General features: G+C 41.8%; 1 protein-coding gene across 3 annotated transcripts in view; it reads right to left on the bottom strand.

Annotated features, from left to right (window-relative positions):
• Positions 1-370: 370 nt before the first annotated feature.
• The window catches only part of satb1b (SATB homeobox 1b), a 66,996-nt gene continuing 48,235 nt past the window's right edge, over positions 371-19,131 (bottom strand). For all 3 annotated transcript variants that reach the window (XM_062421947.1, XM_062421944.1, XM_062421946.1), the window contains exons 12-13: positions 4,997-5,203; positions 371-2,998 (exon numbers count right to left, since the gene is read on the bottom strand). In XM_062421947.1, the coding sequence (XP_062277931.1) occupies positions 2,375-2,998; positions 4,997-5,203 (831 nt within the window). In that variant the 3' untranslated portion in view covers positions 371-2,374. The remainder of the gene's footprint in view (positions 2,999-4,996; positions 5,204-19,131) is intronic.

Genomic DNA, 19,131 nt, shown 5'->3' on the forward strand with positions numbered 1-19,131 from the left:
TAAGGCTGAGGCAAATATGGCTGATCCTTATGAAAACAGATATAATGAGGAGGAGTATTATGCTGGAGTTCCTGTTATTTGTTGGTGCCGTCACCTCTGTTCTTCAGTGAGTAAGTCACTTGTTAAGTCAAAATCAAGAAATAATGAAGCTTAATGGTGCCTCTACTTTCTCTTGTCATTTTTTTTAACCTCTTGACACCTTCTGATCTCCACCTTTAGCAAAACGATGGCTCCCAGAGAGCGTCTGACACCCAATGATCTGTTTTCTTTTCTTTTGAACACACACATTTTACACTCTGGCTTTTTTTATTCATGAAAAAAAAAAGAAAGAGCAGAACATCAAGGGAACGCCAGCCCAGACTGGCTGGCACACATCGCAGGTAACAGGTGAGGGTAATTTCCTAAAGGTGCAGACACCTGGCCTCACCTGGGGTTCACGGCGAGGTCAGAACACCTGTTCTGTTCTTTATCTGAACTCCCTGCAGAGGGCTTTGCTATCATAGGTGTTCACACCTTACATTTATTTATTTCAGATTTTACAGGTGCTTCAGATACACTCAGCAGTAGAAGTGAAGATGCAGTAGAAGAGCCCAGGTACAGTCGATTTGATGGGAAGAGGCACGACAGAAAGTTGATTTCAATTTTTGTACGGTGAGCTCTTGCACAAACTTCAAATATATTTACAATAATAAACAATCAATGATTCATTAGATGTGATATTTACAGTTATTACAAATAACATGTGTTCAGTGACTGCAGCTGAACGAGTCAGTAACTGGAGATGAAATCTCTTAGCAGTAGGTTTTAAAACAATTCACATTGTTTCATCTTTTGTTTCCAGAGGAGAGAAAAAAAACACAAACCCCTCTGGTGTCAAAAGAGTCTGGTCAAGTTAATGCCAAGAAATCTGTGGTACAATACAAACAGTTTAATTGTGTAATTAACAATCAATAACCACTTCTAGTTAGAACATTTCTGCAGAAAGGAACCGAGAAACACTTATAAAACAGTCAGTCGTAACAAAATAACTGGTGTTCTCATTGAAATAAACTCATAAAAAAGAAACACTTTTTATACAGAATATTTATACAGGAATAGCTTTTGAATTGGATTGTTAACCAAAGGAAGACACATCGCAGACATCGATTTTCACACAGATTGCATATGTTTTTCTTTCTAAGGTGTTCTATAGGTTAGTCATTTTACCTAAGCTTATTTGCATGATAGTAAAAATTGCATACAACATTAATTGTGAAGCTTGTAGCATGAGTTTGCTTGACATACAGCACTTTTTTTATAGGCAACCTTTAAAGCACATTTCTCCATTTAAAACGTGTAAGACACTTTTTGTTTTTACTGCCCATCGAAATTACATTTATAAATAGAAAAAAGATCGGTTGAATTAAAAAAAAAGCGCTATGCAACATAAACTTTTAAAAAAAGTAATTACATCAAAAACACTGCATGAACTGCAAATAAATAATGTCGGACAACATAAACATGGTGTAATTCACATTTCTAACTGTGTGGCAATTCAGAAAGTTACAGTGACAAAGGTTTTGCAAAATAATGTAACATCGGCAGTGCCGTATAGTACAAGGCATTGTTGGCATAGTTTCTTTAAGACTGTATTTCTTTTTTACAGTTACAATATATGTCTATATATATATATTTATATTTCTTCCCTAACAAATAATATGTAAAGACTGAGCTATTCTCGGAGATGCACCTGGGCTGGGTGATCGCGTTCCAGAGTTTGGAGTGATCCATAATCACATTATGCGCTTTTTAAAAGAATAACTAATCTGCCAGCAGGCTCCAGACTTGATACCTCATAATTAAGGCCTTGTCAACCACTTGGTCCTTGATTTCATTTGCTATTTTTTTAAAAATCCAGTTAAACGTCACATACGTAAACACCTATCAAAGTCCTATCAAACTCCACGGGGACTTTTTTTCTTTTTAAATATAATCAGTAGCTCAAAAAAGATAAAGTAAGTCAGTGTAAAACAACAGACAGAGTGCAGTCAGCAAATATCCACGGCAACATACTTAGAATAATTTTTTGTGCAGATTATTTAAATGATGCATCAGTCTTTACAGTGAATAATACAAGTTTTACAAAATCCAAAAAGTAGTACTTGTTGTATTACAGAGTCTGAGATGGGCTTTCCAGTGTGTGAACACTAACTTCACAGCCTGTCAGTCTGCAACTGATATATAAACACTCCTCATACAGTCCGGGGCGCTGTACTGAATAAAAACACTACTTTTCTTTATTTGCAGTGTGGTGGTTCTGTGTCGGCCAGAGCGTTACATTTAGCACAGTCAATCAGTCTGTGTGCACATGAAAACTCTCAGTACATGACTCGTCCTACTCCTTGGCCTCGTGCTCTAACTCTGACTGGGCCTCGGTGCCTCGGCCCAGCTGCTCTTCGATCTTGATGGAGAAGATTGTGTTGTTGGTCTGCGTGCTCTCCTCCATCTCCTTCAGCAGCTCTCCGCTCTCCCTGAAGTCCGTCAGCTCTTCCTCGAAGGCCGGGCTGCTGCTGCTGCTGCTGCTGCTGGTGTTGGTGTTGGCTGCGGTGCTGTTGTTGTTGTTACTGGGTTCCTTCAGCCCCTTGGCTGGGTGATTGACGTAGAAGCGCTGGTTCTGGAAGAACTTGATGATGGTGAGCTTGGGGAGGTCCAGCTGGGCCGAAAGGGTGTGGATTGCCTCCTCGTCCGGGTACAGACCCACATCCTGGATGAAGCTCTGCAGGATGCCCAGAGCTTCCAGAGAGATCTTCCCTCCGCTGGTACGGGATTTTATGCTTCCTCCGCGGCTGACCTCGTCCTCCGTCTCGGCCGGAGAAGCGGTGGAAGGCTGGCGGGGTGGCAACCGGGGGCCGGTGGGTGGCTGCTGTTGCTGCAAGGGCTGCTGGGACAAAAGGGGTTGGGAGGGGTGCTGGAGAGACAGGGAGGGCTGGTGCTGCTGTTGTGACTGAGGAAGCTGAGGCTGCAGTGAGAAGGAAAAAAAAAAAGGGAAGAGAAAGGAGACGGGGATGTTATCAGTGAACACTTATCGGCGCATTAATAAGGCCTTTCATTAAAATCAATTGAGTTGTGAGGAAAAATGGGCCCACTGTGTACAGAACAGGCATCTGGTTGAAGGAATTTTCCATGCAATATCTCATTGAATGTAATCAGTTCTGCAGATATGATTTTTTTTGGTGGTGGTGGTGGGAGATTGTGTCTCATTGTGGGGGGTAGAGGCAACAGCAACACACACACACACACACACACACACACACACACACACACACACACACACACACACACACACACACACACACACACACACACACACACACACAAACTAAAAAGACACAATCAGCCCTACACACAGTGGGAATTCACAGGGAAACTGGCCTCTCTATTATAGCCTCTGCTGCTTATCAGGCTCTATTGCCAGGCAGTGATAAACAAGCTCCCTGTGCACAATTCATGTTACGATGGTCTGGCTGATTTGCCGCAGTGTGATAATGCTATCGATGGCTTTCACTCTGCCGTCAGAATCCCGTTAGTGTAAACACATGACACATTACTCGTAAAATGTCTCATTGTGTGGTTGGAGAGGGAGTGAGTGGGCAACTCGTGTTCCCTATTGACCCCGCAAAATGGGTGCTCTTTTATTTTCATTTCTGAGTCAGACACTGTAGAATAGGTGTTTCATAATGAAGTTTGCAAAACAGCACTTTGCACACACTCTGTTTGCCAGATGCATAAATGTACCCAAAGATGTGATTTTTACAGCACCAATATACAGAGCTATGATAGTTCTTGTTGAGCTAATGTGAGCTAATTTGGCTAATGTGTCGTGTTAGTGAAGGACTGGCACAAAATAAAAAAAACACTAGTCTCTTATGGACGCAATAAAACGGCACCATTAAATAAGAAATAATCCTATTTTATCAATCTACAAGCATTTCTGTTTGCATGCAAAGTAAAACTCCCTCATTCCATATCTGCTGCTGGAATTGATTTGTAAAAGAAATCCTATTACCTTATTTATATCCAGTAAATGGCAGCCTTTGTGAAACACTGGCCATGTCTCCAAGTAACCAAATAACTAATCAAGTACTCAGCTGTGGCTCAGACTTTTAATAGAAGAATTATTGTACTTCATTAAGATATTTTGACCGTTAACCGAGGCTCTGTGTTATTTTCCATTCATCTACCAGATGTCTTTTATAAAGCAGCTCTGTTAAATAAGTTCAGGCTAATGATATCTTTGAAAAAGGAAAAAAAAAGGAAAAAAAAGGAGGCTTTACTGAAAAGTAGGAACTTTTAAGTGTTGCTGTGTTTCTAATTAACAAGAGTTCATAAAAACTCTTAAGTGTTGTTTATTACATAATGCCTGGAAAATTAGTTAAGATTAAATGAAAAAGGGGGAATTTTTTTTTATTTATTTCTTTTTGAAACAGCAGTTTAGAAAATGTAGGAACATATGCTCAAATACAGTGAGTAGAGTTTCTCACCTGTGCCTTATATATATTGAATTAGGGCTGCAACTTAAGATTAATGTCATCATCAATCAATTTATAATCTCTAAAATATCAGAAAACAGTAAAAAAAACAAGTTGATGTCTTTTAATTGCTTGTTTTGTCTGACTAATATATAATATATTCAGTTTACTATCAAATAAGACAAAGAAAGAAGAAAATATTGAGACGCTAGGACAATGGGTGAATGTATATGTGTGTGTATGCATGCATCGTCCATATTTATTCTTTTCTTTCTTTTTGCATTTATGTCCATACGCTGCATATTTAATATTTTTTTTACAAACACTTTAACAGTGTTTTATCAGGAAATGTCAATTTTTATTCAAATCACACCTACGTCTACGTAATGTTTTCTGTGTTTGCAACATAAAGGTATCAAACCTCTTTAAACGTGAGTCCTGAGCTCTCTGTGGCTCTTTATCAGGACAGGCGCCGTGTTTTTTCTCACCTGTAGCTGGTCGGTAGAGATGTGCATCAAGTGTGTTGGCCGCTCGCTGTGGTGCTGCTGGCCCGCGCTGCTCTCCTGCTCGTAGATGGCGTCGCGTTCGACCTGGGAAAGGCTCAGGAAGCGCCGGATCATCGAGAGGTTCTCCCAGAGCGTCCGGTTCTCCGGAGACGGATCCTCCTTCCAGCGGAGCAGCTCACACAGCCAACCCTGAAGAAAGGATTACAAAGAGAGACAGAGAGAAAGAGACGGTCAGCAAAGCAGGTTTAATGTGTTGTAATTAGTTTCCTGGATCTAAAGATGTGTTAAAATGTATTTCAAGGTATGTTTAGGCCACATGATGTAGCAACTGGTTCACACAGTCACATCCTGCTTCATCTATGAGGAGAACTCGATTATAAAAACTGCTTCTTTTGGTGTTAGAACAGATAAAGGTAACACAAAAAATAAGTACCGAGAAGTAAAAGATCCAACGTAAAACCCTTTCAAACGATTTCAGCACTTAAAATGACTGAAAAATGCTGTTCTGCAAAAAAACACTTTACAGTAGTAAAATAAATAAAATAATACAACTAAAAATACCTCTATTGTTTCATAATAGCTACACCTGCAGTTAGTGTGTTTTTTTTTTTTTCTGCCACAGCTGAAGATGAAGACAGGAATTAGCCAAGGTCAAGCGACACAGCGGGGAAGAACAATTTAACGTGACGAGAAACACACACTCCGCATATTGAGCAGCACCCATGGGAGGAAGAAAGTGACTCCCATGTTTGAAACACTCCAGCAGAGGGCCATGAAAGACAGAGCTGTGTGGAGCAGTGTGGGACAATTCCTGTCTTAAACAAGCTTTATTTTTTATAAATACAAAAAAAAGGTGTGCAATGAATCCGGCACTGATGACTGAAACTATCATTACAAGACTGACACAAAGGTGAAAATACTTTAAATACACAATAAAAGCTGAAGAACTATTAACTGCACTATTATTAGTATCAGTGTGTGAGGTTGGAAAGAATGACATGAACAGAGTCCTTTCATATCGTACAATGGTTTATAAAATGTTTCAATTAAAGTTTTAAAGCAAACTATAATTAAAAACTGTCAAACTTTGATTGTTGTCGTCTCACATGCACACTTATTTCTAATGTAACAGTGAAGCAGAGTTCTTTGCACTTAACATTAATTACATTTTGCAAATATTTGCCACAGTTATATATTAATATGAGAAAATACTCATAAGAATATTCATGATAAATATTTGTCTTCAACAAATCATCATTTTCAAGACTAATTTATGTGCAGATTATTTTCTAGATTAATCCTTTTCTCTATGAAGAAAGAATGATTAACCGAGAAATGAAACTGATTAATGTGAGAAATGAGAAAAATGAAACCTACGCTTCTCCAGAACCCAAAACTGACATACTGAAATGACTAATTTTCTATATTCAGTTAAGAATGATATAAAACTGAGAAAAGCAGAAAATCATCCAGTTTGAGAAATTGGAACCAATCAACGAAAATTGGGATTTTTGCTTGAAAATAAATGAAACAATTAATTGATTATTAAAATATTTGTTGATTTATTTTTCGTGGTCGGACTAATTGATTTATTGGCTAATAATTTCAGCTCTAATAATATTATGATGCTGATTCAAACAGAGCTAATAAACAGAATTTTTTGATTATTCATTACTTGTTTTAGTATCTTTTTTGACTGCTAAACTGCTAAAATATGAAGATTTGCTGCTGTTATCTTAAATGATTGTTAAGAGGAAAGTTTTGATTGTTGGGGTGTTGGTCAGAAAAACAGCACGTAATTTAAAGATGTCACCATGAGCTCTGGAAAATTAAGATTAAGATCTACACTATTTCCTGTCATGATTCTGATTTAGAGACAAGACTCTGGTTTCTGATTGAGGACTTGATTCGAGTGAAAGGTTACCGATGAAAGGATTAGATGTTATGGAATAATTACTCTGAATAGAAACTTCTCTCAGTTGTGTTTGTTCACAGAAGTGATAAACTGAGAAGTGACTATTGTACAGACAAGAAGGGCTCTTCAGGGGTTGAGTGACGTGGTCGCCCCGGCTCTGACGTTCACTTGCCGATGCATTTGTGTGTGTGTGTCTGTGTGTGTGTGAGTAAAAGAGTGAAGCACGCTGTAGAGCTGTGTGGGAGAGTGAAGAGGAGCGGGGGGGGCGAGGTGAGATGAAGAGCTGTAGTGAAATCTACAAGAGAGAGCTGTAAAGGGACGAGAGTGGATGAAGAAGGAGGGACCGCCGGGGAGTGGAATCAGCGAGGAGGAAACGCAGCGTCAAAGAGAAGCAGTGAGGTGTGCGACTGTGTGTGTATGTGTGTGTGTCTGTGTGTTACAGAGGGCTACTCGCTCAGCCGGTAGTCTGTCCTGGCAGCGTGACAGAGCGGCGCTGTAATCTCCCGGCCAGTGCGCGGCAGCACCTTTCATTTCCACAGGATTACACTGCGCTGCTGGTCCGCTCACAGACACACACACATGCACACACAGAGGGCAGAGCCACGCCGCCACACTGCATGCAAGAGATAACTCAGCAGTTTGGTTGTCCCCTGTTCCAACTCCTCCCATAAGCCACATCAAACCCAGGAGGGGTTTTGGAGGAAGCCGAGTAGGGGGGAGAAAGAGAAAGAGACATAAAGAGAGAGAGAGAGGGAGAGAGAGAGAGAGAGAGAGAGAGAGAGAGAGAGAGAGAGAGAGAGAGAGAGAGAGGGAGAGAGCGAGAGGAGAGCGGGTAGAGGGGGCCATAAAGCCTGCGTGCCCACCTTGTTCCTTTGCCACGTTTATTGTTGCGTTTTTAATTTGCATGCAGAGGGATTTGGACGGCGCTCCAGTTGGGCTGTCTGTGGTTTCAGCTGATTCGGTAGTGAGGGAGAACACACACACACATATATACAACCCACCAAAACACAAACAGTCAAGCACACAAACCACACACCATCTTGTATAAAGCCAGAGAAACAGTACCCCGGCCCAACGATGGAGTAATCCAACTCAAACACTCCCCAAACCAGCAGGATTAAACCCAAAGTAGCAGAGCCAATCAAACAAAGGCACAACGTGAACTCCATTTCAATGCCAGGAAGTCCATTTGATGAAATAAAGTACAGACAGTTTATTAGTTCACAAGTGCGAATGCTCATTTGTGTATGTGTGTGTGTGTGGGGTGAGGGGTGAGGGGGGTTTTCCTTTTTGATTTGATCATTTCCACAGTTTTTTTGAGCTGACATTTAGCGTTTAACGAATGAGCTGAAGGCCGCAAAAAAAAAGAACATTTGCTAAACCTTTTTTTTTTCTTTTTGGTTAAATGCGGTTCAGGTCAAACAGCAGTTAGCGCTGCTCCCGGCCAGCACTGTGGACAGTGGACAGTCAGCATTTTCCATGGCAGTTTCAAGAGCTTTGTTTGTGTTTGTCTAATTGCATTGCTTCCACAGACCAGACAGAGGCAACGAGAGGGTAGAGGGAGGAGAGAGAGAGAGAGCGAGAGAGAGAGAGAGAGAGAGAGACACACACAGACACACACTGAGAGAAGTTAGATATTTGACTCCCATGTTGACGGTAAACTTTCAAATAAAATAAAAAGCAGTAAATGCATCAAAACTTAAATTTCTCCTAAAACGCAATATAGCCCGACGTTTATTTGATATTAAACTTACTTATATATTTCAATATTCTTTCCTAAGAATCACTAAATCAACAAGATTTTATGTTCAACATTCCCACACTCTGGTGATATTACCATACTGTTGCAAATCTGTTTTCCCCTTTATTGTTTAATGTAATTTGTTGAGCCTCTCCACCGCAGCTGACAAGCACCAACTGCTCTTGATTGGATCATGGAACTTGCTGCCCCGGCCGCTTAAGTGTTCCAACACCGTCCAGAAAACAAAAATCTAGGGCTCTTCAATCCAGTGTACTCTGTTTTGTTGAAGATCATTAAGGGCTCTCTATAAATAAATAGAACAGGTAGTTCAGGACAGGCGTAGCTGCCGGCCAACACAGACTACAGCATACAGAAACTGACAGAAATTTGACAGGAAGCAGTCCGGTGCAAGAAAGTCTACGAGTTACTGGAGGGTTTATTATGACTATTAGAGACGGGAGAAAGAGTTGTAACACAATCCTTTTTAAATGAAGATCACACAAAACCACAGGCAGCCATTTCCAGCAAACAGTGTGAGACGAGCTGAGTTGAAGCTAAAACTGCCCGACATGAATGGGCAGACAGCCAAAATAAACGAGTGTCTGGTGAAGAAGTAAACCACTAATAACGGACTTATATTAGTCAGGATGCTCGTGTTGCAGTGTGTCTGCTGCATGTGTAGAGCAGGCAGTTGTTGTCTAACATATTAGTCAGAACAACTTCATAAACTAATGATATAAAAGAACAGATTTATTTGGATAATGGTAAATGTGCACTGTGGGTTTCATTGAAAACACTACACAGTTCATTGTGTGTATTTAACTCAGAAGCTTGAGGAAATAATACTGTCTTGTTCTTGATGAAAAAAACTGAAAAAAACATTCCCGTCTGTAATCAGATATTGTGTTCATTAATAACCATCGCTCCACTTTACTGTCTAAGAATACTTTCTCTGTTATATTAAATTCACGTGTGTGAATTTACAACTTAGCCTTCGGCTCCTGTAAATCTCGTTTGCGCTGTGTTTACGCCTGATCTTCAGAGGAGGACAATTTTCCCCACAAAACTGACCATCGCAAATTGTGTGACCTCAGTAAATCCAGCATAACACATAATCATCCTCTGTTCACACTTCTCCACGTCGCAATTACTCGTGTGATCCTCGCCTCAGTGCGTATGCAGCGAGTAGAGAGGCGCACAGATGACTCGTACACTTCTACTTCAGCCTGGTGCATCTGTTTGATAAACCACACACAGTCACAATACTCTTCTAGATCTGAGTCATTCTGGTCCCCCTAATAGTGAGAGATCAATACATATTTAAATTGGATCATTAGTGTATTCAGTGGCTCCCACAGAGCTTGAACTCAACTAATCTTGAGTAAGAACATTGTTCAGTGCTGAAATATTTTGGTCAGTTATTCAAATGATCTGTTACACGCCAACACTTTTGATACTAGTTTGTAATTCATAAAAGAAACGCTGCCTCCAGCTTCTCAGATGAAACTATTTACTTATCTGTGTAATCTGATGTCTCACTGATTTAACAATTAAATCTTACAATTGATATTAAAATACATTAATTTGGCTTTTTTGTCCAAAAGGGCTTAAAATAAGAGCATTCAAACCATGAACAAACACGCACTACATGTTGAAGTGTATCCCAGTTAAAAGTGTGTTCAGAAAGCTAAAGTTTAAGTTCTTAGGATTTTTTTTTAAATTAAGCAATTAATTAATTAATCATGAAAGTAAAAGGCAGATTAGTTGATCATTAAAACAGCTGGAGTCCCTAGTTTGACCATTATGGAGAAAAAAGAAAGAAAGAAAAAAGTTTATTTCTACGGCAAATTCTGTGACGGAGTTTAGCTGCTTTTTCAGGTGAAGTGAAAAACTGCTCTGACACTCAATGATGAAACACAAAAAAACATTACTGAGCAAATAATAACAGAGAATTTCCTCAGAGGTTTAACAAACCGCTTAAGTGCCTCTTGTGAAGAGGAAAATATCTGTAGTGGATGACATTACATTAACTGTTTAATCAAAGTCTAATATATTCAATAATACATCAGTGTGCAAATGGTAGAAATGTCCTACAACTAAACTACTAAGTATGATAATAATATTTTTGTCTGGTGTTTTTTTAAATTTTTTTAAACAAAATACTATATTTTAACAAGTTAATGTTAATTTAACAAATTGCAGCTCAAGAAACTTTACTAAACGGTGACATTTATTACACATTTACAGATTTATACCAGAAACAAAAACTAACGAGCTGTCAGTTGACTTACTGAAGTAAATCTATGTATTTTTCTAACCTACATTATCTTAGAAACCACGAGTATAGTAACTGGTGAACTGGAAAGCCAGTTTATATCGTGGCAAACTACGTCTCTCAGGTGAACTCACAGATGTTACAAACAGGTTCATCTATGCAATACGTACTGACAGGGATAGGATTATCTTGCTATGTTGGCACACACCTGCGACAATATTGCACAATAATCTGCTGCCTCTAGGTCATCGCTGCTTAATCATTAATTAGTTTCAAACAACGGGACTGGCAATCAAGAACTGCCAGCCTTTTCTTGTTTTACAGCAGACACGGACTGACCAGAGACCCACCCACAAGGCTCTGGGGTCATAAGGTGCCAAATTAAAAGGGTAATAAACTCCTCAGCGGGCCATTGTATGGCTCGGGTATAAATAGCAACCGGGTGTTCTGATAAAAATATTTTCCTCGCAACACAATAGTTGAATTCATGCGCGAGATTCACCCAGCTATGCAATGCGGTACATCTTGTATGTGAGTGCTGCAGTCACAAGCTGCCAATGAGAGTATAGGCCTGCTCTGTCAGAGAACAGCATGGTATTCACCGCCCAAGCCCACCTACCCATTCACCCGTTCACCACCAAGACTACCACTGCAAACACCCCCCAAACATGGAGGCTCAGAGGAGGGCTGAGGAAGAACTGGCTGTGCTGTGAAACGGGGACGACGGACAGATGTGCAGGCAGACAGACTGAGAGACAGAGAGAAAGACTGAGAGACAGACAGAGAAACAGAGAGACATACACAGAGAGACTGAGAGACAGACAGAGAGACAGATAGACAGACAGCCATTCAAGTAGAGAGACAGATGTGCAGGCAGACAGACAGACAGACAGAGATACAGACATGCAAGTAGAGAGACAGAATGAAAAACAGAGAGACAGACAGACAAAAAGACAGAGACACAAACAGACAAACATGCAGAGAGAAAGACAGACAGAAACAGAGACAGACATTTAGGCAGAGAGACAGAAAGACAGACTGACAAAACAGACAGATGTGCACAGAGACAAACATGAAGAGAGACAGACAGACAGAAACACAGACAGAAATGCAGACAAATAGGCGGATAAACAGGCAGAGAGACAAACTGACAAACAAACAGACAGATAGAAAGAGAGAGAGAGAGACAGACAGACAGGGCTGTCACACGGCCTAGCCAACACCTTCCCTCTAATCTCATTTGCTCGTTATCAGTCCCATCAGGCTGACCTCGGCCACCGCAAAAATAAATAAATAAAATAAGCCAACAGATGTCCATCAATTTGCCATTTGAGTTTTTTTTTTCTCCTTCCTCGGATTACTGCGTGACCAACAATAATGCCACAGTTTCAACCCCTGCCACTGAGTATATCGAGTACACTTTGACTTTTGAGCTACGATGAACACACATGGCCAAGATGACACATCAAAAAAAATGGAGAGAGAAAGAGAGAGAGAGAGAGACAGAGAGCGAGAGAGAGAGAGAGAGAGAGAGAGAGGAGAGAGAGAGAGAGAGAGAGAGAGAGAGGGAAGGAAAAGAAACACAGATGAAGAAATGATTGTGGCCATTGTTGTGGCTGGCTGGATGGAGGACAGGGCTGTTTCGGAGGCAGCCAGACAAACCTCTTCTGTGTCTGAACAAGGGAGAGAGCTAAAAGTAGGGGTGGAAGACAATGCATTATTGTCTTTCCTCCTCCTTGAACCTGGCAGAGGCCCAGCACTGGCAGACAACACTATGCAGATAAATGCAGCCGATAACACGGTATGTTCAAACCTGTTCCTCCTCCTCCACCTCCTCCTCCTCCTCCACCTCCTCCTCCTCCTCCACCCCTCGCCGAGCCAAAATGGCGGCTGCACGTGCACGTTCACCCCGCAAGGTAACGTGTGCTGTGTTGTAAATACAGTACGCCGTGGTGGACGCCCATCTGCTGACGACAAGAGGAGTCTTGATATGATCCTGATGCTCGGGCATATGCGAATCTCCCGCAACAATAAGCAATAATTGACTGCACGATTCAGGGCCAGGTTTTTTTGGTTTTTTTTGGGGGTTTGGGGTTTAGAATAAGTCTTTATATGCAAATAAAACAGCACTGAGTGACTGTACAAATGTTTTTTGGCATACTGGGATGGGGCAGTGGAAATGGGGTCAGTGGCCTTAATTGAACTGCAGAAGGAGAGCAACGTTGTGCCAAAAATATAGTGAAAAAACACTTTGTGCCCTGCTTGCAAACTAATAATAACACCCTAAATACCTGTTTAATAGTGTCATTACTCCATATTCAATTTCTGCTATACATCCAGTGCTTAACTTACTGTAAAATTACTTGTATTGTATGTTAAAGGGGTATCATGAGCACTGGAGGGAGCTAATGACAATTTAAAGATATGATTTTGATGCTGATGCCCAAACCCTCTTTAAAAGCCAATGTGGTCCTTTTAGTGGAGGTACGAATGTAAATCCAATCTGTGTGGAGGTGTTCTTCACGTCCCACCATCAATGCTCAAAGCGTAGGATTTAATTCATGGTTTCTCACAGGATTTAACCCGTTGATCGCTGCGGCACCATCGCAACACTCAATGTGCAATGTGGCGTGCATTCATTATACACCCAAAGCAATCATGTTTATATTCTTTTATTCAACATGTGATATAGAGAGATCATCATGACAAGGAAAATGACTGCTAGCGAGATCTTAACATACTAATTCCCTTAACTGTGCATTCATTATATACCCAAAAATAATCGTGTTTGCATTCTTTCGTTCACTTACGGCGCAGCGAGGAAAAGTTTGCACTGGAAAATGGTTTTGCTAGATCACAAAAAGCTAATTTATCTAGAATTATTGAGAAGAAAATGATTGAGCCTTTTACTACATTTTGCTTCATGTTGTATTTGCAGTGGGGAAACACTGTTGGCATCTAATATGTTTACGAGAAAAAAACACAAAGAGTAGAACAAACAAAATTCATGCGGTCTCTACGTGGTCTCCAAGTAGCCATGACTTCCCCACGTTTTTGGGGGCGAGCACATCAGTGGAGAATAAATCTACCTTTACTCATTTCCATCAATGACATCAGGATACACGACAGCAGAAAGCACACAACACAACACTGGGAATTAAAACATCTCTTTGGGTTGTGCAGAAGAAAACTGATAATTTACAGATAAATGAGAATTATCATCTTACTGAAAATATAAAATATAAATATATTTTCTCTGTGCGCTATCTGAGTCTGTTCGCCATATGGTGATCAAGGAGTTTATTTTCTTGTTGGAGCCACATTTTTATTTACCTCAAGATCATTTTTCCATAACCTCTCCATCTGATTCCAATTCACAGGCTGGTCCTGACAAACACATTAGGAGGGAGACTACAAAACAGATGGATCAAATGGACATCTATTTGAAATGACAGATAGGCCTTAAGGATGATTGGATATGTGACCACAGAAATGGATGATGAAATTTCTCGTCCTCATATTTACAAATCACAGGCCGCTTGTCTCTTAAGAAAAGCTTTTGAGGATTTAAAAAAAGGGGGAGTCATCTAAATCATTTGAAACTTGCTTTTAAAAGAATCCTTTTTTTTTTTTTAATTATTAAATCACATTGATATGACTCTGATGTCTTGTCAGAGTGGATCTGTTCCAGATTGTGGCTGCCAGATTGTGTCACTATCCTCTTTTGTGAGGATGTCAGTGGCTGAGCTTTAGGAGAGAAATTTGCCAGTCTGAATCATACATGCCAAACAATTAATCTCTATTCGAATGGCGACACAGAGAAGTCTTAGCCAAACAGTGCACATTTTTCTGAAGAGGGGTCGTGACCTCTCCAGATACAATAAGCAAGTTGACAACAATAACAGACTGACAGCTAACACGACACACATTGTGGAGGCAAGGCATGACTGTGCAGGAAATGGCCCTCTCTGTGTCAGCACTTGCTCCCAGAAACAATACCGACCCAGTTCTGGGTGGCAGTTTACGTCATGGCTGCTGCACCAATAAAAGTGTGCGGGGAATTTTTTTGAGTAACCAAATAGAGGCAGATGGAGCATAAAGAATAACCAAAGGCAAATGACCAGTCCATCTAAAATGGAGCACATTAAACATCTGTGTGGTGACAGTTTTTTTTTTTTTTAACCGCACGTTTTATTCCTTTTCTGCAAAGTTGTTCTTCACACACAATTGCACATAACACAGCAACAATAATATAACCAGGAGTTTCCACAGTGCAGCCACAGTCTACTGCTGGATTCTCAGAAGTTACACTGGAATATAGCTGCAGGAAAAGTGCCTTGCGCATTAACCGCAGTAAAGACATGAAGAACAAGAATGCTTTTAAAGCTTTGCTCTGTATTTGTTCACAGCAGGCAACATATTTAATTTTCTAAGATATATTACTAGCTATCCTTGAGGTGACATACTGCAAAAATATGTACATCAATCAATCAATCATTATCACATTTTAGTGTTTTTTTTTCTTATTCACTTTTTCCAGTAAAGCCCTCGAGCTTGTTTATGTACAAAATGGCTGAAAATCGAGTCAGTCGTGATGCCACAGTACATGTGCCTGTTTGAATCAAATATTAGTATCGTTGAAATTGCACCATAATCTAATTTAGCTTGGTGGTGGGCTGATATTTGGGTACCAGCACTGTCTGCGCAGCTATACCGAGTGTTCAAAATCTGTTCTCCCACCACAAATTTACCTCTTGTTTATAATCTGTTCTGTTCAATACTGCTGAGGCAGATGGAGGATGAATGCGCAGAAGACTACAAACACACTGGAGATGAACTAGAGATAAACAAACAGCAGCAGTGACATTACAAACACAGAAAACACCTACATGGAGTCTGATTCCATCAATTATAAGAGTTTGATTGAGATTTAATTCAAAGCTGGGCTTTAATTGCTAATATCAGAGCATAATTAAGCTGATAAATCATGACTGATCTTATTGAATTAGGGATTGAAATAGCGGAGAACCTGCAAATTGTCTATGTCAGCTAAATAAGTGTTCTTAATTGGTCTACATGTTTGCTTCAGATACTAATGAAACTGAACAAATTTCATCCCCAAAAAGTGGTTTGAAATAAAAGTCTTCATTTACTGTAGTTGATTCAGTACTTCAGCTGTGCTTTACTGTTTACATCAGTCTGTACGTGGCTGTAATGGAAACTCACATGTCCTCCTCGAGGCTTACTTTATGCACTATTTTGTACAAACAGTGGCTGAAGAATACAGTTTAGACAGTGATGAGGATGGAAAGTTGGTCTCCTTTAGAGGGAGAAATAAGGCCAGAGAGAAGAGACTGTGAAAGGCTGAGAGACGGTAAATAATGCTAGCAAAACAAAGTGCACACAAGCACCAGCATGAGCACTTGGATAGGTCCTAATATCTCCCCATGCAATTCCCCCTCACCCACACACACACTCCTGTGCGCACACACACTCACACAAATACTCTCTCTCTCCCTCTCTCTCTCTCTCTCTCTCTCTCTCTCTCATCTCTCTCTCTCTCTCTCTCTCTCTCTCTCTCTCAGACTGCATCTGCGGAGCTAGTGGCTGTAGTTAAATTGAAATATTTCCCGGCGTGTGTCAGAAGCATGCAGAATGGTAATTATGACAGATCTGATTAGGCGGGCCGAGTCGGGCGGCTCCGGGCTGCAGGTGCGACCTTGTGCATTCCTGCGTGTGTAAATAAAATTAATTACAAGCGTAGGGGCGCGCAGCGCGTGACATCAGCGCGCACAGGGGGGACTCCCACGGGGGGCACCCTAATGGAATATTTTCCCCGAGTCTAATAATACAGTTGGTATTGACTTGAGGTAATTAGGGGGATCATTAAAGCGCTTTTCCCGGCGTATTTGCCTGCCTGATCAGATTAGCGAGAATGGGGCCTCAGAACAAGCCCTGTGTGGTCTGTCAGGAGAAGTGGAGACAGTGGGAGAGGTTTAGCTAGCTAACATTTGTAGGAAAGAAGGAGGAGAAGGGCTGGGATGAGAGCAGCATTCTCTAACAAGCTAGCAATGTGGAAGAGGGCACTATTAAGGTTAGACTTATGGCGAGTAGGTTAAGCACTTATTAAGGCTTCATTGAATGAGAGCGGGTGAACTATTAGAGAGGTGGCGGTTCAGTTAACCGGCTGAAACATGCCCACCAGTGAGAAACATTTGTCATATATTAATGCATTAGAGGTGATGACGAAGAGACAATTTGGAGTCAGGAGGGGCAGATTACTAGTTTTGACTGCAGGGTAGGAGGTAGGCGAGGAGGAGGAGGGAATGAGTTGCGCAATTGGAGACAGATGGGGTGAGAGGTGGCATGTAAGGCGTAAGTGAGAGAGATGGCAGGGGAGACACAAAGTGCTCTGGGCATGCTCAGTGAGACCCTATGCCCCTGCTAAGAGGAGGAGGGTTCGATGAAGCAGGCAATGGAGAGAAAACAAGCTGGTGGGAATTCCACTGTCCATTAAACAATAAGAGAAAGGCTCATTTCAGAGGGAGGGGAAGACTTACCGTTTGCAAGATAATTCATTCGCTAAATTAATTATTCAGACAGCTGGGTCTCCAGTTCAAGAAATTGTGTCTTTAATAATAGAGAGGATCTGGCCTAGTCTGTTTCCCATGGCAACCTAATAACCAAGCAGGCACTGGAGATAAATAAATAAATCAATTAATAAACAGTCATGGCCCTTTTTAAATCCCTGGGGGTTGTGGTACGCTTGTTCTGATCTGTCTAATTTGAGGGAGAGAGAGGTATGGAAAGACTGTGAGTCCACAAACAAAAGATTAAGACATCTTGATGCCTGCCCTGCCACAGCATACCAAGCATCCAACTTAAAGAGAAGTGGTCCAAAATGTCACTGTGTTCCCACACGTAGCCCCCAGCGATGACCATAGCCCCGTCTGTCTCAGTTCCTGATAGTATAAAAATATCTGATAACATCTTTACTAAATCAGTTATAGGGATGTAATTTAATGCTATTTTGTACAACTCTTCATGCAAAACACGACTTCTAACGTACTGACCCCCAGTGGCTCCTCAGCAACAGACTATCTAGAAACAGACACCCAAAAGGTCAGCCATCTGCCCCTCTTGTTAAGCAGCCATTGGATGGAGCAGAGTGATGGAAGTGGTTGTGTGTGTGTGTGTGTGTGTGTGTGTGTGTGTCGTTGGCCTGGCCTGGATGGGTGGGTCAAATATCTGAGATTAAAGCTAAGTAAAGCGTTCAAGCTATAAAACATGTACGACCACTAAACGGATTCCACCCCAAACAGGAAATTAGTCATTTTCAAAACATGAAGGAAACAGTTTCGGTTATTCTGTCACCCTCCCTTCCTACTCATATCAGTGTCCCCACCCGCCACCACCCACCTCCACCCACTCCCCCACCTCTCCAGACCAACGAGGCACTCATTCCCCCCCCCCCCCCCACACACACACCCTCCACACCATCGCCCCCTCTCCACACACACACACACCCCACTCCAGGGACTGCCGTGCCAGGCGGGTGCAGGGTGACAGATGGCATACACCAACCCCCCCCCCCCCCCCCCTCCCCCCCCCCCCCAACCTCCCTCCTCACTCTCTCCTCTCTCTCCCCCCTACTGCACCAACCCCCCTGCCCGGCCCCCCGGTGGCGCAGCGGCGGACCAGATCAGTGCCATTCTGTCTCATTAGAGCCTGGCTAATTAGCGTAGCCTCTTCCAGGGGAGAATGAGCAAGTGAGAGAGAGACAGAGAGAAGGCGGCGGCGGAGGGAGGGCGATGTAGGTGGTGGCGGTGACTGTGTTCTGTACTCTACTGGTCATTGAGGAGTCGGAGGGCTTTGAGCCCCGTGGTGCACAAGGCTCCCCGGGTGCTTGTTTTATGACAGCAGGGACTCTGATTTCATCTGTTGCGCAATTCCCTCTCAGGAAGTGTCGGGATGTTTGGACATAAAAGTCGTGTCAGACCCCCCCCCCCCACACACACACACACACAACCCGCCGCTCCACCCCTCCCACCCCACGGCTAACCTCCCATCGTTCAACAGAACATTAGCCGCCCCCTCTGCCAGGCTGGCCAACACAGCAAGCCTCCCCTGTTAACGTGAAGGAAAACAAAGCACGGTCGCTTGCTAGATAGATAGAGCTCTAGTCC

Source organism: Scomber scombrus, chromosome 7, assembly GCF_963691925.1.
Source record: "Scomber scombrus chromosome 7, fScoSco1.1, whole genome shotgun sequence".
Classification (NCBI taxonomy): Eukaryota; Metazoa; Chordata; class Actinopteri; order Scombriformes; family Scombridae; genus Scomber; species Scomber scombrus.